The 23,702-nt window shown below is 43.6% G+C and overlaps 1 protein-coding gene across 3 annotated transcripts; it reads right to left on the minus strand.

Moving 5' to 3' along the window:
- Nucleotide 1: 1 nt before the first annotated feature.
- Nucleotides 2–20,160, minus strand: LOC101158890. 3 transcript variants are annotated; one of them, XR_910618.3, is made up of 3 exons: nucleotides 15,744–20,159; nucleotides 4,472–4,710; nucleotides 2–332 (listed from the first exon to the last, which is right to left on the minus strand). XR_910618.3 is itself a non-coding variant. In XM_004080099.4 (2 exons), the coding sequence occupies exon 1, from the start codon at nucleotides 20,102–20,104 to the stop codon at nucleotides 15,764–15,766; it is 4,341 nt and encodes a 1,446-aa protein (XP_004080147.2). In that variant the 5' UTR covers nucleotides 20,105–20,159; the 3' UTR covers nucleotides 2,468–4,710; nucleotides 15,744–15,763. The 3 variants fall into 3 exon arrangements, 2 of the variants coding, with proteins under 2 accessions (XP_004080147.2, XP_020567501.1); XM_004080099.4 differs by lacking the exon at nucleotides 2–332 and having other exon boundaries at nucleotides 2,468–4,710; XM_020711842.2 differs by lacking the exons at nucleotides 2–332; nucleotides 4,472–4,710 and adding an exon at nucleotides 11,455–14,816 and having other exon boundaries at nucleotides 15,744–20,160.
- Between the last annotated feature and the right edge of the window lie 3,542 nt (nucleotides 20,161–23,702).

Below are 23,702 nucleotides of genomic sequence, written 5' to 3' on the forward strand. Positions count from 1 at the left end.
ATTGCGTTTGACAGAAATTATTTATTCAAATTGTGAATCAGTAACACAAAAAAAATAACAATTGAAAGATTTTGTACTTGTTACACAAAAACCACAATTGTTTAGCCACAGGATGCCTCCCTGCTCCATCCACCTGCAGACAATCAGATCCATGCATGTGTTTGGGGTGGGGTGGGGGTACTCAGAGCTCCTGGGTGGTGCTGGGCTGCTTGTCTCAGGCTAGGGGGAGGCCCTCTGGTGGGTGTTTTCCCTTCATCTGCTGTCCCACACTGGTGTCTGGGGACCTTCCTGCCTCCATACAAGAAAGCTTCGGCTCCTCTTTGTTTGCTCAGCTGCTGGACAGTAAGTTAGAGGGAAAAAAGAGACTTTGTCCTAGAAAACGACACAGGTTTTTGTATAATCATCATTCAAAGAGCACTGGGATCACTTTTATGGTTAATTAAAGAAATGCCTAACAAATAGTGTTTGTGATTGTGAGGTGCTAAAAATACTACGACTGACGTCTCTTTGGATCCTGGATTTATGAAAACTGCTGGTAGAAAAACATCATTAACACTTTTGGTTGAAGTCACACTATTCATACAGTCTGTAAAGTAAATGAATTCACTAAAATATGCATAGAACAGAAATAAAGTTTAACTTAGAATTTGGTGAATTCTGATTAGATGATGTCTTTCCTGGATTTAGTTTCTATTTCTAGTCTCAATAATCTGCAACTTCAAAACTGCTTTTGGATTAAAAGTTTGTTCCATAATCTTTCAAATTGTTTAAAACAAAAACCTAAACAGTATGTAATCTCCTTTTATTTTACCTCTAAATTAATTAAAATATTTGTGCAATCAAAAATAATAAAAAAAGTCCCATAGTGATAAATCTTAAAGTTGTACCAGCAGAACTCTATGGAGTCTTGAAAAACAAAATTCAAATGTGTGCAGAAGATCATTAACTTGTGTGTGCATGATAATATGTTGCACACAAAAAGAATAGAACTCATACTAATAAGAAGAGCAGAATAATCAAAGTATTTTTAAAAAAGCTTGTTTCTTTACTTAATCAATGGTGAATTGCTCTTGTCTGCAAGCATCTCAGAGCCCCCTGCAGGCCGTTACAGGAATTACAGCACAGCTGCAGTATCTTGCAGGTGTAAATGTATGGAGCCCCAAGTTGTTCATAATTTAAAAAAAAAAGACCTAATGCAATCACACAATCAACCAATAAATCTATCATAAATGTATACAAAGATCATGAAACTGTGAAGAACCTGCACACAGATTTTAAATTAGCCATTATATTATTAAATTTATTTCATTTTGCTTTAAAACAGTATTTTAAAATATTCATTTTTAATCACGTTGAATAATATTATAATTCTATGGCTTTTTCTAGAAACTAGAATTTCAAAATCAATATTTTCCAAAGTGGCTTTGTTTTATTTGTTTCTGAAAAAAGCCATAGAATTACAATAATATTCAACATGATTAAAAATGAATATTTTGAAATACTGTTTTAAAATACTGAGCGAGTTTTTAAAGGAATTTCATGATCTTTTTATACATTTATGAGAGATTTAAGGGTTGATTGCAAAAGGACATACAGTATTTTTAATTATGAGCAATCTGGGGCTCCATATAAACACATTACTCAAAAATCTATTTCCCTTTTTTGTTTTCCAGTGAGAAATCCTAGATGTTATGGATTCAACATAAATCTAACATTTTGGGCGCGTCAACGCATGAATTCACACAGCAGCGATGAAGGTGTAAAGGGAAACTGCACGCATCTCTGGGCGTCACGGAATGCATCGTCAACAAACAGGAACCGAGTGCCCGTTTAGAAATACGGTTCAGGTTCTGCAACCCGATCCAGAACCTGAGAGCCCCATCAGCGCCTCCTAACTCAGAGACGGTGTGGGCTGTCAGCCAGCAGAGAAACCTTTAACACCCCCCAACTGCTTATTTAGCACACATTCCAGAATACGCCGTGCTAAGCCAGTTTAACTCTGTCTCTGGGACGTCCAGGCAGGAGGGGGGAGAGGCAGAGCTCAGAGTGACCCCAAATATCCTCAAATTAACACAATGTGCATGAAATAAAGCAGTAACTGTGCCAAGATGATGCTGCTTGGAGGGCTTCATTGTCTTTATGGTAAAAAAAGAATCAAATGGCAAAAAGACTAAACTACAGGATAAAATAACTTTTATTTGTAGGATAATTTACAGCATTTTAGGGATAATCTTTGACGTTTTGTAGAGAACGAACTGTGTTTTGTTCATTTCCCCTAAAAGTTCTTAAACTGAGAAGTAAATCCTTCCAGAAATCATTTCTTTATTCCAGTTTTCATTTATTTCTCTCACTAAACTCCCATCTTCATGCATTCAATTTAACAGTTTGTTTTACTTTTATGGCTGAACGTACAGAAATGAGGAACGTATGAACACATGAGGACTTTAAATCAGACTGAACATCATCCTATAGCTGGACGTGATACCACAGGCGTCTTTATTTTGTCTTCAGAGTGACCATCATCTCCAGCAACAGCATCAACTTTTCCAACACTTGTAAACAGCTGACACTTTGAAAAACACACAATTTCATGATTTACTGTCACATGAAGCATTCAAAACATTTCCAAAAATCCATATATACTTTAGACATAATGTTGTAAGTAGTGTTTCCCGTCCTGACGGGGAAGAATTGGTGTTGGTCTTGTCTTTGCGTCTGAATTTGTTTGGTTTTACTTGAACTATAGCATCAACTCCTCGTTTTGTTACACTATCCTCACTCTGTCAGGTAAAGTAAATAAGAAAATGGTGACATAAGCTTTGTAATATAGAGACAAAAATCTGGATCACAATGCTTGTTTTTTACCGTAACATTGGAACACAGTTTTTCCTTTTTTTTGGTAATTTCTTTTTTATTGGGTTTTCAAGAAACGTTGGAGATGTGAGACAGTTTTCCATCAGTTTATTGATCCAAATAAAATCCCAGCTCTCTTTCCACAGAGCACTCACTTTCTCTCCATCAATGAAAAAGTCCTTTTTTGTCATCAGGCAGCCCTACGTGCGTTTCCCCCCCACAGAAAGAAAATCAGACAACCATCTGGTGACGTGGCCTCACTGCGCAACAGCTCTTCTCAGACGGTTCACATCACTGCACAGACGAACAAATCCTCATGCCCTTCAGACAAAGACCCAACGGCTCCAAGCAGGACGTGGAAACTGAGACGCCTGCAGCCGCACTGCTGAATGAATCATGTGACGTCTCTGTGACTCATGCTAACTGTAATACAGTAAAAGGTACGGGGGCTGAGAGGTGCCAAACACATTTACATTTAACGTACAACAACAAAAAATGCACAAATACTGAAACACAAAAGCAAATCTGGGTTTACGTACGTTAAAAACCACTCATGTGTGAGTTTTTTAAAGTTATTTATTATGTTTTATCTATGTGGACATTATTAATACATGAATCAGTCCAAAAGCATTTTTTAATTGTATTACTACAATAAAAATTACAAAAATGTTTAGCAAGGTAAAGTTTTTGCGTCACTTCCGGTATTAAGGGTTTTCCCTTTCCGTCCAGCAGCAAAACACGACAGCAGAAGATGGAGAACAAATGAAGCAAAGCGAGCAGCTTTTCTACACGATTGGTTTTATACGACCTTCCTTTCTGGTAGAAGCCGTGGCTCCACTTCCGTTGTTGTGTTTCTGGATTTGTAGCGGGATTTGTTGTATCTTAAATGCAAACGTGTCTTGCACCTCTCGGCCACCGTAAACCGATACAGCAGACAAAAAAACTATGTTGGAAACTGTCAGTATGATTGCATTTTTATTAAATATATGTGGAATTTTAGTGCATCTCATTCAAATCAGTTTGTCCAAATTCTGAAGAATGATTTTGGACAAACAGCTGATCTGAGTTTACTGTGAGTCAGACACCGACACAGGCACGGTTTGAACGCTGTGATCATTGCACACACACACACTAAATAAACAGGACACAAAACTGTTCAAGACCACAACAGTCTTGTCGTGGCTCAACTTCAACATCTGCAAAAACATTTTCCTGAACACAGTTATACAAAAAAAAAAGAAAATCCTGTTCCAGCGTACAGAGACGCTGATCAGGTTTGTTCTTTGGCTAAAAAAGAAAGGATGGACTGTCCAGCAGATCCCGTGTTTTCAACACAAACACAACTCTTGTTTGGTTTCAACCAAAGATTATAACGCAAAAGGGACATGGGGTACACAACACACATCTGAGTCTCAAATCAGCAAAGCCTCATTTAGAGGATGTGACGGCGAGGAGCAGACAGGAAGTCATTAAGTCATTGTACAGTTTCAGACTCTTTTAAAACACAAACAAATTCAAACGCAAACAAGAAACGTCTCACTTCAGTAATGTTCATCAAGCTACTGCAGTCAAATGAAAGGCAACTCGTCAGTTTGAAGGAAAACTTTCCTTTTCTTACAATCACGTCAACGCTCGAGCTCCTCAGCCAATCAGAGGCGGAGGAGACGTTTGACCGACCGCTGCCTGTTGGCGAGGCAGCAGGATGTGCGGCGCCGTGAAAAGAGCCAAAACTCTGGTAGAAACATGTGGAGCCAGACGAGTCCAAACCCAGACGAGTCTCCCAGACGAGTCCAAACCCAGACGAGTCTCCCAGACGAGTCCAAATCCAGACGAGTCCAGGTTTTTCTAAATTCTGTTCTGTTGGAGATAAAAACAGCAAAACAAATGTTTTGTCTCTTTAATCACAGCATCAACAAGTAAAAACCAGCAGTGATGTGACCCTTAAGCGCTGAACCTGCCGAGCATGTTACAAAGTCCTGATCATCTCACTGAAGGAAGGCCTTTCTGGGCCTAAAGGTCGTGTCACGCTGCCAATGTTTACATTTGTGCATTTCCACGTATGTAATTTCAGTCTTCTGTGATACAAACGACGCACGAATCACTAATGAATTGCATATAATTAATAAACCACGCTCTACGTTGGTTTATGTGTTCTTTGCGTGGTTTATTCGTACTTATTCTGTGGTTTTGATGTAGTTCATTTGGGAAAATTTCACAACTTTTCTCACTTTTTCCACGTTTGACCAGTTTTCATCCAAATGTACGTAGTAGCTGTGGGACACGGCCTTTAGCTTGATTATTGACCATTTTCATCATTACAATCTGACACAGTTATAAATATGCTTGCAGCAGGCTGCCCCCTCTGTCTTACTAGTTAATGTTTTTGGTTTTAGCAACACTAGATTATTGCAAAGCTTTCCAGCTGAAACAAAATGTTGCCGCTGAAGTTGTGAGTCGATCCTCGGTCTCCCAGCTTCCCTTCAGCTGCAGAAATACCTCCAGAAAAAGCTTTGAAAGATCGTCCCATCTGAGGACACGTCAGAGAGTTTAGACGTGCAGAATGCCGGGGCTTAGCGTGTCAAAAGCCGCAGAGAGGTCCCGTTAAAGGAGGACTAATGGCTGTGCTTTAGCTCCAGCTGCTCCTGGAACCCATTGACAGAATACATCACTGCACTGAGTGGCCCCTCCCCCCTGGCGTCCCAAACAGGAAGTACCAGCTGGCTCCAAGAAGCCAAAATCCCAAAGACTTCTATGGTGACGTCAAACCCACTTCATCCAGTGATACGTGTCCATGCGGGAACCTCGATAACGGACAGAAACATCTCATTGCAAGACAGATTTTAAGCCAAAGAAGTCACTCTGTCAAAACAAGCTAAGAAGAGTTGTCTGTTAATCTACGGAGACAACCGTTCACATCACTGATGGATAGGATCCGGTGGACCTGCAAAGGCCGCTCCTGATTGCAGGTGTTGGAAACATGAGGAAAATGGTGCACAAACTGTTGCGGACAAGTCTTAACAACATCAACGCCTGATTTGGTTACCAGCAGTGGTCAACGCTAGACTGTCTGGAGAACATGCAAACCAAGGAGCTCCTCTTGAGACTTCCGGTTATGGCGGCCATGTGAAAAGTCGTGTTTTCTGCCGCTCTGCAGCTCGTGCTATACCAAGAACTTTACTTGCTGCTATCCAAAACTAAATTACAAGAGGAATGAAGGAATAATGCCTAAAAAACCTAAAACTGGAAAAGAAACAACTGAAAATTCTAAGCAACCCAAGTTAACGGAGTTTCGTCTTCGAGGGGAAGCGCAGAAGGCTAACGCTGCCACTGTCCAAATGGCGGAGACGCGCGAGGAGGAAAGCAGCAAGGTGGATAAAATACTGTCTGTTGTGACCTCCATGAAGACAGACTTTTCTACAAGATTTGACAAACTTTTATTGGCAGTCGAAGACATAAAACGGGAACTGAATGATTGCGCTGAACGAGTGACACAAACGGAGGTGCGCATTTCCAACACGGAGGACGACATCAGCGTTTTGCAGGCCAAGGTGAGCGCACTGGAAGCAAAAGGAAAAGTTCTGGAGGACAAAGTCTTAGATTTGGAATCAAGATCAAGGCGGAACAATTTAAGACTTGTCAATTTGCCAGAAGGAGCTGAAGGACAAGACCCGTGCCTGTTCTTGGAAAAGTGGCTTCCAGAGGCGCTCGGCACCGAAATGCTTCAGACTCCGCTGACCATAGAAAGAGCGCACCGAATCGGACCGCGGAGAGACGGCAACGCTCCACCTCGCACTCTCATCATGAGATTCCTTAACTATAAGGATAAGCTGGCTGTTGTCTCTGCGGCGCGGGCCAAAAAGGAGCTTCGCTACAAGGAGCAGCGGATCCGATTCTACCCGGACCTCGCAGCGGGAGTGCACCAGCTTCAGAAACAGTTCGACTCGGTTCGAGAGGATCTGCGCAGATTGGGGATAAAGCACGGAGTGATTCACCCAGCAAAGTTACTGGTGACCTACGAGGGGAAGACGCACGCCTTTAAAACACCGACAGAGGCTCGAGAGTTTCTCAAGAAGATCCAGAAGAACTCCGAGTGAAAGTGATTCTGATCTGACTCACTATTCTCTCAACAGTTGTGAGAAACAGGTAACGGGACGGTAAAATTGGCATTCCAATATGGAAACATCTGAGTGACTTTTTTTTTTTCTTCTTCCTTTATTTTTCTTTTTCTTAATTAATAATATTTTTTTGAAACAAGTTCTACAACTGTATACATTATGTGAAAATTAGCAGCGTAGAAAAATTATTTTTGGTCAAGGCACGACCAGCAGTGGCGTTAATGTTCGATTTGAGTGACATGGGCAGACTGCTCCTCCCAGAGAGAGGATCAGGCACGTGCCATGGCGGGAGACACAATGTGGGGGGAGGGAAACCCATTCAGTTGGGTAAATGGGGTAACGGGTGTTCAAGTTTGGTGTTTTGGATATGTTCTCTTATATCCAGGTTAGTTAGGCTTCTCTTTAAAAAAATGTTCATTGTATTATGTGAAAGTTTCACAGCAGCTGAAAAGAAATACAGATCTCTTTTTTTTCAAGAGACAATTTACTCTAAATGCAAATAAATACTTTGATCTGTCTAAATTAATGCAAGGAGTAGATCTAAACTTTGTAACATGGAATTGCAGGGGATTGCAACGTTTCAAAAAGGTCAAAAAAGTAATAAACAAAATAAAAGATATGGGGTCCAAAATAGTCTTTCTTCAGGAGACCCATCTTCTAGAGGAAGACGAAAAAAGAATTAGAAGAAGGTGGCGAGGGAGCGTATTTGCTTCAGCATTTTCTTCCAGAGCAAGAGGAGTGATGACTCTTATTCATGAATCTGTACCATTCCATGTCAGTAATGTGATTAAAGACAAGAGGGGTAGATATTTAATAATACAAGGATCATTATTGTTGGAAACATTAAATTTGGTTAATATTTACGGTCCTAATTCTGATGATTTTAAGTTTTATGAAGACCTGTTCCTTACACTTTCAGCGCTGCCCGGGCAATTTATAATAGCTGGGGACTTTAACTGTACCTTAAATCCAAGCCTGGATAGATCCACAGGAACCGACCAAACTCATAACAACTGTAGACTGAGTATTCTGAGATCAATGAAAGAACTAAAACTACTAGATATTTGGAGGGAATTAAATCAGCAAACCAAGGCCTATTCATGCTATTCTGCAACATTTCAAACCTACTCACGTATAGATTATTTCCTAATTTCTTCTGAATTGATGTCCAAAATCCAAAAATGTACATATGACAATATTGTAATTTCGGACCATGCTCCATGTTGCCTAGTATACAGGGATGAAAAAATATCCGGCGACCCTCCTAGATGGCGATTCCAACACAAATGGCTGCAGGACGGAGAGTTTGTTAAATACATAGGAAAACAAATAGATGACTTTTTCTACTTCAACACAGATCAAACTTCAGCCTGCATTAGATGGGATGCCTTTAAGGCATTTCTTAGAGGAAAAATAATTAGTTACACAAGCTATAAAAATAAGAAAGACAAACAAAATTTTGCACAACTAGAGAACAAAATAAAACACACACAACAAAAAATTTATGAAAATGGGGATCTGGAAGCAAAAAAAGAGTTATTACTCCTAAGAGCAGAATATGACAAACAGTCCAGTAACAGGGCTGCATCAAGCCTTTTAAGGTTAAAACAAACATTTTATGAACAAGGTGACAAGGCTGGAAAATTATTGGCATGGCAAATAAAACAACTGGAAACTAAAACCTCTATCACATGTATCACAAAAAATGAACAAAACTTAGTCAATCCAAAAGATATCAACAATGCCTTTAGAGAGTATTACCAGAAACTGTATGACGCTCAAGGGAACTGCAATCCTACTGACATTAATAGTTTCCTAAATAGGCTGAATATTCCAGTTATCTCAAATGAGAATAAGATCAATTTGAATTTAAAGTTTAATAACATAGAAGTCGCACAAACTATTGAAAACATGAAATCAGGAAAAAGTCCAGGTCCAGATGGTATTCCGATTGAAATATATAAAAAATTTAAGGATAAATTGCTAACACCCCTACTGGAAATGTTTACTGAGGCATTTGAAAAAGAATGTCTTCCACTCTCCATGAATCAAGCCCTTATCACATTACTGCCAAAACCAGGTAAACCACCTAACAAATGCGAGAATATGAGGCCTATTAGTTTACTGAATTCTGATCTTAAAATTATTTGCAAATTGTTAGCAAGGCGTCTCCAAAACGTTCTGCCACATATAATAAATAGAGATCAGAATGGCTTTGTTGCTGGAAGACTAGGATCTCATAATGTGAGAAGAGTTTTAAATATCATTCATCATAAAAAAGAAAACAGAGATACTGCTCTCCTGTCATTAGATGCAGAAAAAGCATTTGATAGGGTTGAGTGGCCCTATCTTTTCAGTATCTTGGAAAGATTTGGATGTGGATCCAACTTTATAAAATGGATCAAGATTTTGTATAAAGACCCGACAGCGGAAGTTTTAACAAATAGAAATTTCTCTAAGCCAATTAAAATTAAGAGAGGATGTCGGCAAGGACGTCCTCTCTCTCCTTTGCTTTTTACTTTAGCAATAGAACCATTTGCAGCAGCGATTCGTGCACATACACAGATAACTGGAATCACAATAGGACCCACTGAACACAAAATTTCTTTGTTTGCAGACGATGTCATTTTATATTTGAGTAACCTTACTTCATCAATCCCAGCAGTGCTGGAAGTGATTCAAATATTTGGAAGTATTTCAGGATATAAAGTGAATAATGCAAAATCCTCAATTTTAATGCTAAATTCTATGGAAAGGCAAAACCCCACTTCCAAAACATCTCACTTTAAAGTAGTTGAACATTTTGAATACTTAGGAGTGGTAATTGTACCAAAGCTGGATCAAGTTGTCCAACGTAACTATGATTACTTAAAAGAAAAAATCAAAGATTCAATAGACAGATGGATGAAGCTGCCCATAACTATAATGGGAAGAATAAATATCCTAAAAATGAACGTATTGCCAAAACTGCTATACTTGTTCCAAAATATCCCTCTGGCACCCCCTCTAGAATTATTTGCTTGGTTAAAGAAAATCACAGTAGCCTTTATATGGAACAACAGAAAACCTAAACTCCGTCTTACTTTACTATACTTACCATTTGATGGAGGGGGGCTAAAATGCCCTAATTTTAAGCATTACTTCTGGGCTACACATCTGCGCTCCATTATGTTTTACTTCTCTAATGAGAATAATCCACATTGGGTGGAAATGGAGTCCCACAATTTAAAAATACCTTTACCGTCGTTCTTATACTCCGATAAAATAAGAAAGTTACAAAGACAAATCAAAAATCCTTTCTTGAAACACATGATAAAGGTCTGGTTTGAGGTCAAAAACTATTTAAAAGAAGTAAATTCTTTATCACAATTCAGCCCAATCTGGGGTCACCAGTGTTTTGTACCAGGAAGAATGGATACAACGTTTAAAACGTGGGCATCCAAAGGACTTAGAACAATTAGAGATTTGTACCCCCCACAGTCTGATACCTTTATGTCCTTTGAGGAGCTAAAATCTATGTACGACCTGGATAAAAAACACTACTTTAAATATCTTCAGCTAAGAAGCTTTGTGAATGCAAACCAAAAGAGTCTTAACAAAATTCCTTTTTCACAGCTGGAAACCCAGATGATGAAAAACAAATTAAGAAAAGGCATAATTTCGGACCTCTATAACTTATTGACATCTAATACATCAGAGAACTCAAATGGTAAATTAAAATCATGGAATGATGACTTATCACTCAATATTAATGAAAATGATTGGACAAGGGCATGTTGTAAGATTCATTCTATGTCTATTAACAGTCGACTGAGAATACTACAATTTAAATGGTTAATGCGTTTATATACGACACCAGTGCAACTAAATAAATATAATAAGAACATACCAGATGTTTGTGCAAAATGTGGATTTAAAGGCACATTGAAGCATTGCATGTGGGAATGTCACCAAATACAAATCTTTTTGGAAGAAGTTAAAATTACAATAGAAAAAATAATCTCAAAACAACTTACATTGAGCCCTACCCTATTTCTTTTGACTATATATCCAGTGAAACATAATTTTAGTAATACAGAGAGTACATTTATTGATATCAGTTTCTTAACGGCTAAAAGGTGTATTGCACAGGCTTGGAAAAACATGAACAGACCTAGCATAAATCAGTGGCTAAAACAAATGTTGTATTGCCTTCCTTTGGAAAGAATAATGTATATCCATAAAAGCAAACAACACCTATTTGAGGAAATTTGGGGACCCTTTATTAATTATATTCAAAAATTAGAACAAATAGATGATTCAACAGATTTTTGATCTCAACCGCACGGAATTTTGCAACCTCAGTTTAAAAGCTTTTGAAAAGGAGAGCTGTGATGGTATCATGTAAGAGAAGCAATGTTCGTTGTTAAGTTTTGTTTTATGTAATTATAATTTTTATTTGTTTGAGTGTAGATATTTGTTTTGAGTGAAATGTCATACAATACAGTTTTTTTTTTTTTTTTTTTTTTTTTTTTTTTAATTATTTTATTTCCTTTTTGCTTTTTGTCTTTTTATAAGGAAAACGTAACTGGTATTATTGAAGTTGCTGTGTTGTCATGACTAATTCTTTAAATAAAAAGTTGTGGAAAAAAAAAAGGAGCTCCTCTTTGAGGTCAGCTGTGCTGCAAAGCACTGATTTCCTTCACTGACAGGTACAGGAAGATGACATCATCTCTTTTGATTTCTGTGGATTTTAGTTTTTCTCCATTGGTTTGGCTCATTTTCTTGAAACAGAAATTACATTCTGAAAATTCTAAGATCATTTGGTAAAACAGTCTTACAGTTCAGCACATCACTTGCAAAATCTAATATATCTCCCAAAACTGTTCACTCGTGCTTCAAAACTAAATTCCTTTCCCATGTAAAGAGTCAGTGCCACCAAAATGGCAAAGATCCTTCTCAATTGCTTTGGCCAATTTCTTGAAGCAGACCGGACGTTCTCGACACTCTTGGTGCTTTTGCCCAAATAATGTGGATGGTTCGGCACAACACCATGGTTCACCTGCAAAAGCTCATATCTCCCCCAAAACAATTCACTCAGGCGTCAAAACTAATTGTCCTTTTCATTTAAACAGTCAGTGCTCCCAAAATCCTTCATCCATTTGGCATTGTGTAGGCACTGCAGGTCAGAATGATTAGATGTTTTGTCACTATAGCAGAGGACCATTGAAATATCCCTCATGTCCATCCATCCATCCACCCACAATAACAAACACATTGACACCTATGGGGAAATGTAAGCCTCGTTTCAACTGAGCGGTACGGCACGGTTTAGAACGGTCCAGGCGATTTAGGTGAGCGACCTACAACAAACAGGGCCTTAAAATGGTACAGTCTGGCCTAACGGGTCCACAATGGAAATGCTCAACATACTGGACTGGTATTGACCGGACTGCTCAATGGAGAGGAGTCTTTGGAGTCATCAGTGAAGCCTGTTGGGAGGAAGCCGGTCACCCACAGGGAGAACATGCAAACTCCACAGAGATGACACAGCCGGGATTCAAACCAGGGCCTCCCTGCTGTGAGCTCAGAGTGCTAACCACTACACCACCATGCCGTCCCTGAGTAACATACTGTAGTTTTAAATGTTATTGTTGGCTGTTTATATATTAAATGTTGAGGTTAGAGACATGTTGGTGTTTTGCACCAGGACTTTTATCCTAATTTGTTCTCAGACGGATCCAACCATCAACATCTGCATCACTGCAGCCTGATGGGAACCTTCCTTTGGCATCCAAACCCGTTTCCTGCTTCAGAAAGTCCTGCAGAACCAAGATTTCAAATGGAAAGCAGAGAAGGGGGACGGACAACAGCAGAAACGCAGCAAACGTCCATGATTTCAGCTGAAGGTCGCACACACCTTCACCGCCTGTGGTTATGCATGTTACCATGACAACAAAGGTATTCCCTCTTTTCAGCCACTTCTGTCGGATTTTAACGTTCAGGATTGAAAGGAAAAGATGAAGAAGCTCCTGTAAACTGAAGTTAACTTAGAGTTGAGTTGCCAGCTGGTCTCAGCGGTATGTGGGGACATTCTGAGAGGGGAAACTCCAAAATGTTCACCAAGAGCAGTTGAGGCTCTTCGCTGCTATGCAGCATGTTTTGTTGATGCCATGAAGCCGACTTCTCACCCTCTCCGTCTTGCAACAACTGCTCCTATAAAAAGCTCACTGATACTGCAGCAAGCTGCCAGCCAGAATCTGACATCCTGCAGCAGCTGAAGCTTTTGCACACAGACAACAAACTGCTAGAGTTTGAACTCTCTCTGCTGCACACATGTACACACTGGCACATTGTAACACCTTCCCCATGAACAATCCTCACTCAGGGCCTTATCTGAGGACGCACACGCTAGCAGGCGGGGCCCAACTGTTTAGCTGCAAACTTTACAACCAAATCTTTTGCTCCCGTCATGCCTGTTCAGCACATGAAGCGGCTACAAACTCCAGGACCGGACACATGTCCTGAGGCACGCATGACGGAAAATCAGCGTTGTGTTTTTTGGAAACTGAACATCTCCTTCACACGGTGGGAAATAACTGTGAATGCCCAAAGTGTATGGAAAGCTTTAACAACACTAAACTCCAGCCTCTTTCTTCTGTTTTGAGAACCAGACAGAAATGTTGCTGCCAGCTTTTGTTCAAACTCCAACCCACTTTTCAGTAGAACACAGGAACATGAGTCTGGTTGGTCTTCGTTGTTGTCCTGGTGTCTGTAATCACACAACGGTTAAAGTCCACGCTCAGGGTCACATGCGGGTTTTTGAAACTGCATATTCAGTGAACATGAACCCCAGACAGCAAAAAAGGTTGCAAGAAGGACTGCAGTGGGGCAAATGTGCACAAGAAACCCCTGGGGCACTAAATAAGAGACGCCCAACAGGCAGACCAAGAAAAACAACTCCAGTGGATGATAAGAACATGGTAGGAGCAGTCGAGACATGAATGTGGAACCGGAAACAACCTCTAGGGAGTCAGACTGAATCACAGTCCAGTCAGCAGGACAGAAGGACGGAGCAAAGGCTAAGGCTTGGAGAGTTGAGGATCTGCCTCTGAGCCAAAACTCAGCTTATGAACACAGTGGTGGTGATGCCATGGTTTGGGCTTGCATGTTTTTTTTTTCTTGGTAAAAAGCTAATTTGTTTTTATTGAAAACATCCACAGACAGATCCATAACCATGCAGCAGAATGAGTAGGATCCACTGCACACTGCCAAAGCAGTAAAGGGTTTTATTTCAGTCCAGACGTGGAAGAATTCTAGACGGGCCGGGTCAATCTCCAGTGTAACCCCCACAGAGCGTGCAGAGCAGCGATTTAGAGAACCTATATCATGCACAATAAACTTTCTGAGCTTTTTAGTGTGTCATAATGTTCATTTCTCTCCAGAAACAACAACCCCAAACCGGTATTTTGATCCATTCACAAATATCTGAGGATTCCTCTAAAAACCTGCTCTGAGCACCAGCCCCTCCCAACCCACGAAAACGAGCAGGTCCTCACATTGTGACATCATATCTGAGGAACCCGCCCCTTCCAGGAAGACTCTGCACTGCCAGCCCCGCCCCCAGGGTAACAGACCCCCCACTTCCTTCATGGAGCTAGACGTGATTGGCTAAACACTTTAATTTTCTATGAATTATATGAACGTCCATCTTTGTAAAGTTTGGATGATGTTTGTTTTCATGGGAGAATCTCAGACACGCTGATGAGGCCGACTCCATGATGATGTCATGAAATGGGCGGCACCCACAAGGAGAAGAAGGCGGGGCCTCAGAGATCGAGTCGTCTTACTTCCTGGTAGAAAAATGAGCTGAAAAATAATTTTCATAAAAAAATGGTTCTTTAGTGTCCAAGATCATGTCTGATCACATAGTATCCTTTACTCTGAAAGGCTTAAATACAGCAGCATACAGACTATTTCAACCAGGGCTGCTGATTACGTCCCTTAAAAGGGTTTGTGGGTAGATCATCAAAGATGAACAAACAAAAACATATAAATATGTATTTTAAAAATCCCTCAGCAAATGATCATCTTCAACGTGAAGTACGGTGCTTGATTGACATGCAGAGCGGCTAATCAAACCCTGTCAGACAGACGTCACTTCACGTGTGTTTGAACACGCAGAGCACCCTTGGGCCGGCCCGTTTGCCTAACCGATTCGAAGTGAGACCGAGGCGCCCCGTTCCTGCTGTTCCTCCAGCCGGATTCTGATGTTCGGATCAGAGACGGCTTTAGATCTTCCAGGTGTGTGAACTACAGCTGAGGAGGACATTCTGCCTCAAAGAAAACCATCTGACGACAAGGACTTCACTCACTCATGAGGACCAGAACCTCCAAAAACCTGCCACCAAGCAGGCCTTCTGCCCCAAAAATGGCAGCTGATCAGAACTGCTCCAAACTATTTTTGAAGAACTACATTGAAGTACGTCTGCAGATCCCGTTTAGTCATCTCAGGTTTCACACAGGAATGATGAGTTTGTCAGAAAACAGACGTCTGGACTGAAGAAGAGGAGCTGCTGCAGCACAGTGCCGCTCTAACATGAACATCTAGCTAGTTTTACACGGAGCATCAACCTAGAAAGGATCAACCGAAAACGAGTTTTGGCAGTTTGACCATGACTAACCCGTGTGCTGAGATCCAATGAAAGACCATCATAAGTATCACTGCATCTTCTCTAAACTAGACTCTTAAATGGTTCATTCTTCTTCTCAAAGGAAACCGATTGAATTGTTCACCTGTTCCGGTGAGGCGCCTCTCATCTATGCTCCACCACAAAGCTCATGGTCGTCCCGTCAAACGAGGGCGGGGCGATGATCCTGGGGCCTTGCTGGGAGGTGATGCTTATGATGGGCTGTGAGACGGCGGTCGGGGTTTGCTGAGGCCTGCCGGCTGCGGCGCCCTGCTGCTGACCCCCAGAAGCTGCTTGGTGGTACGTTCCAGTGGACATGTAGAAGGGGCTTTCCATGTACACCCCCTCGTTGTGCTGCGACGGTGCTTTCTCCCCGCACTCTGCCTCCGACGGCAGGGACATCTGCGAGTGCACCAGCGCCCGGGAAGGTATGACTGCCGGCGCCGGCATGAAGCTGGGGTAGATCATGTAGGTCTGCCCGTACGCCCCGGGACTGAGGGCCATTGGTGGGAGGGGCATGGGCAGGGGGGTCATGGGAGGCTGTGGGATCGGCATGTCCACGTAGCGACCCGTCTCCGGGTCAAAGAGACGCTTTGTGGCCGGCTGCACCGGAGTGTCTACCAGATAGTAGTTTCCAGTGGTGGGGTCCAGGAGCATCTTCCTCTGAGTGGCGTGGAAGGGCTCTAGGGTGGGGGCTGGGGTCATTATTGGGGAGAAGCAGTACATCTGTGGCTGGCTGGGGGACATTCCCAGCGGTAGGGAGTGATAAATTGTGGCCGGGGGAATCTCAGGTGAAGGGGTCTGCATCCCGTGGCTGGAGTGCGTCGTCTTTGGCATGTGCTGCTCCTGGCTTCTGGAGCCAGACCACTGGTGGTTTGGTGGGGGGGTCGGCTTTGATTGGTTAGAAAATGAATACCCAGAAGTCTTGTCAGCAGGTGGAGGTTGTTTGCTTTCCTTTGGGTGGGATTTGACAGGAATAGTCAGGTAATTATCAGACAACGCGTTTGACACATGAAACTTTTCCTCATTTCTCCATTCCCCTGCTTCCTTTTTGCGACTAATCTTTACAGAAACGGGGAGCTGGGGGGACTTTGGGGCCACGTTTCTGTCGCTAAAAGGTGTTTGAGTGAAGTTGTTGGACAGGTGGATGCTTGGAGCTGCACAGAACTTGAAGTCGGACGTGTTTCTGTGACTAGTTACGTTTATGGCCTGATGGGACTTGGAAAGCAGCGAGTTGTCGTGGCTGCTGGACGGCTGAGGAGACCCGAACGGGTCGTTTGCTTCCCCACTTCCTGGATCCTCAGAGCCAGGGGAGGCTTCGGTTCTGGGATAGGAGTCTCTTCTGGTTTTGTCCACATCGGAACAGCCGACGTCCTCCTCGTCAGCTCCACCCAGCTCCTCACTGGTGATCAGTGACAGCACGTGGCTGTCCGTCAGAGGCTCCGGCTCGCTCTTTCTCTTCCATTCGTTCTTCTCAAACACATAAAGCTGCTCCATGGTTTTCACAGCAGCCTGAAGCTTTTCCAAAGCCACTTGATTAGCAACCTTAGATTCCGGCTTTTTGTCTGCCAGCTCGGACCCCTTTTCTGCCTTCATCTGTGTCTCTGTTCTGAGTCCAGGGTTCTCCTCTGAGGAGCTGTGAGACGTTGGGCCCCCTGCCCTCAGTGGTGGATCACTTTTAGCGTCCCCCAGAGTCACTTTGTCAGAGTCAAGTGACTCCTGTTCGGCTGGTTCCACATTTCCAGGATGTTTCCCAGGGTAATTGGTGTTTACAGATTGACATTTTATCACTATGGGGGACACAGGGTCTGGATTTCTGGGCTGCATTTGCTTCCTCTGCTCGCTGTGACTGTCAGCACAGGCAGAGCTGGCCTTGTTTTCACTGGTATCCAAAGAAACAAAGTGATAAGAGCTTTTAACCAGCTTACGCACATCTCTCACTTGGTGGATCGGCGTCTGGAGCTTGCCCTTGTTTTCTCGGATGTCTCTTACCATGAAGTGTGGAACTTTGTCTGAGGACTCGCCCTTCAGAGCTGCAGCCAGCGCTTGGCATTTGAAGTCATCTGCTCTGCTGAAGCTCGGCGCCTTGGAGCCTAAAATAGGAGCGCGCCGTTTGGAGACACCAAAAGCTTGGCTTTTATCGTCTCTGACGCTCCTCAGGTTTATTTTGATTTCCGGAGATTTGGAGGCGGACGCGTTCCTGGACTCTGAGAGGTGGAAGGTGCTGTCAGCGCGCAGTTTTGTCCCCGGGTTGTCCCCACTTTCAGAAGGATCTCCGCGCCGCGCTTGTCCGCCTTCATCCTCTTCTTCACCGGACAGCAGCTGGATACTTGGAACAAACAAATGAGACATTTTCGTCAGTTTGCTGCGCGCTGAGCTCAGGTCCCCCTCACCCTCATCCGCTGAAGGCAACCTGTCCTCCAGGGTTTTCGCGTTTTTATGATCCTTTTGAAACTCTAGCTCGCCGTCCTTCCAGCATCTGAAGGCGCTATTTTGGCTGCGAAGCAGCGTGCTTTTGGACGCTCCCAGTGCGCCTTTTTTAGTATCGATTCCAGCTTCATTCTGCGACGCTAAATTGGTTTCTGGGGCGCGCGTGGCCGGATCTTTTCTCCAGGAGTGGGTGCTCCTGGAATCACATGAGCCGCTGTCCACAAAGTCCCCCAACTGTTCCACGCAGACGGGCGCGCAGTCAGAGCTGCTCTCGGAAAGCCTGGAGCTCTGACTGCGCAGATCCCTGCTCCCCAGCTTCCCCCCGTGGCTGTCCAGGCCCCCCTGGTGCGCATGAAGCGGAGAGGGCGCCTGCTGCTGCAGCCGCTGCTGCTGCTGCTGCTGCTGCTGCTCACTGATCTCCCCCCGCTCCATCTTCCGCTCCTGCTCAAACTGAATCTTTTTGGAGAGAACGTTTTTAATCAGGCTGGACGCGAACACGGACTTCTTCTGCATGTCTTCCATGGCATTGAGGGGCGGCTTGCTGGCCCCTCTGTCCTGACTCCTTTGCAAACTGTTGGTAACCTCATCTGTGGAACGTGATCCCGCAGGGGTTTGCGCGGACTTCGTGCGCCTTTCTCCCCCAGACATTCCTGCTTTGACATTGCAGCGGAAATTCAGAGTCTCCGTCAGTCTAATGAGCCCGCTGCTGCTCTGACCAAACTTCCCCATCAGCTGGATTTTCTGTGTGGATGACGAAGCCCCGCGGGGGCTGCCACTTATAGAGAAGATCTTGCTGGTGGGGGGTTTGATGTGCGCCAGAGCCAGACCTTTATAACCCCTATTATCGATACTGTTGGCTATTTCAAACGAGGCTGCTGACTGCTGACAAGACACCACACTTTGGTCGAGTCCCTGAGACACGTTGACGTTTCCATATTTCAGGTCGACAAACGTGGACCACCTGTTGAGGCCCCGGCCGTGCTCTGACGCGGAGGACTCGCTGGAGGTGCTGAAATTAATGGTATCAAAGTAAGGGTAGGCCAGGCTCTTGAAGGCCCTGGCTGTCAGATTGCGCACCTCCTTGTCGGCATCGTCCAGCTCACTGACTGCGCTGGACGTGCCGCTGGAGTCTGTGACCTCCTTCTTCCCCCTCAATTTGCCGCCAAAGTGCATGCGTCCCGGCGCAGCAATGAAGCACTTAGCTCTGTCACACAGCGTCTCTGCCTTCCCATCAACTCCTCTGAACACATAACGGCTCACGTCTCCGGAGCGCCTGGCACGATAAAGAATGTTTTCCTGTTCTTGAATGTTGCCCGGGTCATTTATAGCCCGGGAAGTGGCCCTGATTGACAGGCAGATCTGTCCCCCACCGTCTCCCCTGAACTGCTGCTGCTGCGGCGGCTTCCATGTGTTCTCATCTGAGCTGGGGAACGGATCGCTTTCACGCAGAGTGCTGACTCCTGCTGATGCGCCCTGAGCGCGCGCGGAGCAGAGCCCCGCCGCTCCATGATCGGCGTCAAAACTATAGTCCACAAACGAGTACACCCGCCTGTCATCCTCGATGTCCCAGCTGGTGGAGGAGCCCACGCCGAGGTCGTAGTCGCCTTCGTGGTCGGACAGCTCCGACAGCTCTATCTCGTGCGTGGTGATGTAGTGGGACTCGTCCTCCGTTACGCACTGGCCGGAGTCATCAGACAGCACCAGACTGACAACCTCCTCCTCATCATCCGAGTCACTCCTCCCGCTCAAACTGTTCCCGCCACTCTGTAATCCCGCATCAGGCTGCGCCAGTTTCAAATCATCCCCTTTGGACCGCTGCTTTGTCGTGGCGCACTCCTCTTTGTCTCCAGAGTTGAGGTGATCTTCAGGGTCTTTGACGCACGGCGGGAGATGAGCCCGGGAGGCTTTAAGGACCCCTCCTCTGTATGTTTCTCCTGCTGCCTCCTCTTCAACATCCGCCTCGCTTTTGATCGCCATGCCAGGCTTCCGTTTCGGTGCGCAAAGAGATGCAGGGTTGCTGGGAACGACGACAGACATTTGGTTCGTCAGCCCCGCGCCCCGTGCCGCGGTGTGTTCGCGTTCGCGCTGCTGGCTCGGTGCTGTCGCTCACTCTTCATGTCTGACGCGGCGGGATGGAGTGTCCATGCGTCTGGATCAGAGGTGGAGCCGGTGGCGCAGACTGAGGTGGCGCGCAGAGCTCCTCAGTGGGATGACAGACTCCTATGACACGGAGGCGCACATTCCGGCGGAGCGCCCACCGAGTCTCACGCGGAGAGTCTAAAAAAGACCGGAGACATCAGCGGCGTTCAGGACACGTGACCATCGTCTGACACAAAAAAGACAGAGCGATAATCTAAAGTTCCAGTTCAGTTTAGATCCATTCTCCATTTTTCCTGTCATCAGACACGCAAACACAAACAGAACAGAAACATTTAAACAGATTTCTCCATTTTTTTCTGTCTCACTTGTCAAAGTTTGTTAAAGGATTTTAAATCTTTCGTGAGTTTTCCGCAGCATCTGCAGGATTCAGTGTTTCAAATATTCTCATAAATACGCAGGAAAAACCAGATGACGTTTGTTTTATATGCAGTTCATATCATCAGATGTCTACATTCACAGGTTGAAAAGTTATGACTCCTCCCACTTGTCTTTTTTTAATCCAACTATGTCTTTATGCTGAAAGGAAAATCCAATCATTAAACGTCGATTTAGTCATTTTGACCTTTCCTTACGTTTCCTGAAGCCCAACAGGAACAGCTGCCTGTGGCCCCTTTTCTATTGGATTGAAAGCAAAATCCCCCTTGATGGAGTGAAAGTAAAGCTGGAAGCCTGCGATAATAAAATACTGTTTCTATTTGGATATTTTACAGCGATTTCTCCTAATTGAAATGAAAATACCTTCAAAATGAGGATTTTCAGAACAACTATTAGGTTAAGAATATCTGCAGTTAAAATGGATTAAATAATTGCAGACAAAAACTGAATCATGACATCACTAGAATATAAACGTGCAAAGAAAAGCGTGTAAAGATCATGTTTGTTATGTTATGTAGCATTTACAGCAGGGAGCAGGAAGTGTTCAGTTACAGATGTTGTGGAAGGACTTTTTTCTCATCTATCAGCTGAGGAAGGATCAGAAAAAGCAGATGAGGAGGAGCAAAATACCTCAGGTTCAGAGGAAGAACTCCTCCCAAGGAGAAGTTTTAGAAACGGTTTTCACGCCTTCCCAAGACGCCTTTCTTTGCCGTGATGGTTGCAGGTCTGTGCAGATGTGTTGCTCAGGTGAATTACAGACTGGATGGGCAGACACTGGCCCCGCCTACATGTGCAGAACCTGACCACACCTGTGCTTTTAGGCATCATCCAAACCCGTTCAGCACTAATATCACGGAAATGCACTGAATGAACCGTAGAAGAGTGAACCTGTGACAAACACACCAGTCTGGAAACGAGTTTTCACGTAGATTTCAAAAACAAAATCATCTTTTTGAAAGCGCAGATGCTTCCAGTGAGCAGAAGACAACAAGGTGGAAAAAAGAATCTGCAGGCAGCTCATTTCTGCCAGGCTGCTGGTCACAGAAACAGAAAGGCCTGAGAGTTTCTACTTGATAAGCAGTTTAAGCATTTCTAAGAACCACTTCCTGAAATGTTTCAGCAGCTTTATGACCAGAAGGAAGAACCAAAACGCACCTCCCTGCTGTGGATGTCCCCGCGTCACTGTGGCATGATGAGACCTTTTTATGGATGAGCAGAAGGTCAGAAGTGCTGCTAGACCAGTTTCCTCAGCCTGAATGACGGACATGCAGCTTCAGGCAGCAGGAAACGTGGCGGGCTGTGAGGGGAAATCAGTCCAACACCTGATAGTGAGAGGTCAACAGCAGCATACCAGCTAAAGGACAGACTGACTGACTGACTGATGGGGCTCCCCGGGGGGTCCTGCAGGGACCACCAAGAGCCTCAGAGGAGCCACAGGTCAACAGTTGTTTCATTGGCAGCATTTTGACTGGAGGTTCCCCGTCAGGCTGCCACAGATGTGATTGATAGTCATTAAAACTCAAATGAACAGCAGAACTTCCTAACATTTAGCCGAAGGAATTTCACATTTATACTCAGAAACGTCTCTGATTATTGATGGAGAAAGAACCAGTTTAGTGGACACGGTTCTATGCAGTAAAATCAAATTGTTTCACCTAAAAGCCTGAAACAAAAGTTTCTTTATTTTGTGTAATGAAAATAAAATTGAGATGTTTTTTAGGCTGATAAAAGACAGGAAATAACTTTTTTTACATTTGATGCATATAAAAATGTCCCCCCCCCCCCCCCCCCGTCATCAATTTGGATGTTTCCTTTTGTTCTGCAAAAAAGAAAAACAGTGAATAATCATTCTAACCCATCATCAACAGAGATGATATCCATCCTCCCTCCTACTCATTTAACTGCATTTATTTTTGCATCATCCAAGTCAATTAGCCACCATTTAAAACGAACAACCATTTTTGGTAAATATTGTCGTATTTATGCATGATTGAATGAATAAAAGATTTCACACTAGTTGGTTTAAAGGCATAAGTATGCTTGTGTGAACACTATCTGTTTTGTGTACATGTTGACATGTGGACATTTTTTCAGCTAGCAGGTGTGTTGATGACATTTCAGTGTGTGTGTGAACAGGCCCCGCCCTTTTTGTACTACATTTGAACTGTACCGTAATGATAAACAACCAGTAAACTTCCTCTATGCTGCTTCATGGTCTTACCCCCCCCTCCCACTATCACCCCCCCCCCCCCCCTCTCTCTTCTTTCCTTTTCCGTCCGGTCCAACACCAAAGATTTTCAGACATGATTGAAATTAATAAAGTTTGGCCTCAATTACAAAAGGGGTTTATTCAGACATACCTTTGGTTTGTCTGAAGATGAATAACCCCTCTTGTTAAAGTAAAATATGTCCAACACAAGAGGCCGTCAACTCTCATCTGTCTGCCCAGCTGTTGGACAGGACAAGTAAAAAAATAAAATAAAATAAAATAAAATACTGTCGTGCTGTGCTTTCCCGGTGATGGCGATTCAGGACGTCCATGGAGGGAAATCACTTTACTCCACAAGCACTCTTTGCTCTGAAACCTTTACTCGTCTTGATCAGGTGAGTACAGGTGAGTACAGGTGAGTACAGGTGAGTACAGGTAAAGGTTTTTTCCCAGTTATAGGTTTGTGATAGTAGCTCCGCCTCAGAACAGCAGCGACACCTCTCCATGCGATGAGCTCCTTCTAGATCTTTTCACTTCACACACAACTTAGTCTGACCTCCCAGCATGGCCTTACTTCCCTTAACCAATAGGAACAGGCTGACAGGAGGTTATCTTATGTTGAAGTAACAATCCTGTGAACATTTTACTCACATTCATGAATAACACTCATCATTATTTTCAGATATTTTAGAAGTTTTCCTCCTGAGCTGATCATTGTGGTTTTCTGAGATGATTGCAATAATCTATTTTTCATGTTCTGAAGGCAAAAACGCACAGGATAGAATCCAAACAGATGAGTTTTCATCCATCAGCTGTTTGATGAACTCAGGTTCTCCTGTAAACTTCAGGTCATTGACAGAATTGTCCTCACAGTTAAATCAGTTTTATCAA

This window comes from Oryzias latipes, chromosome 18 (assembly GCF_002234675.1).
Source record: "Oryzias latipes chromosome 18, ASM223467v1".
NCBI classification, from domain to species: Eukaryota; Metazoa; Chordata; class Actinopteri; order Beloniformes; family Adrianichthyidae; genus Oryzias; species Oryzias latipes.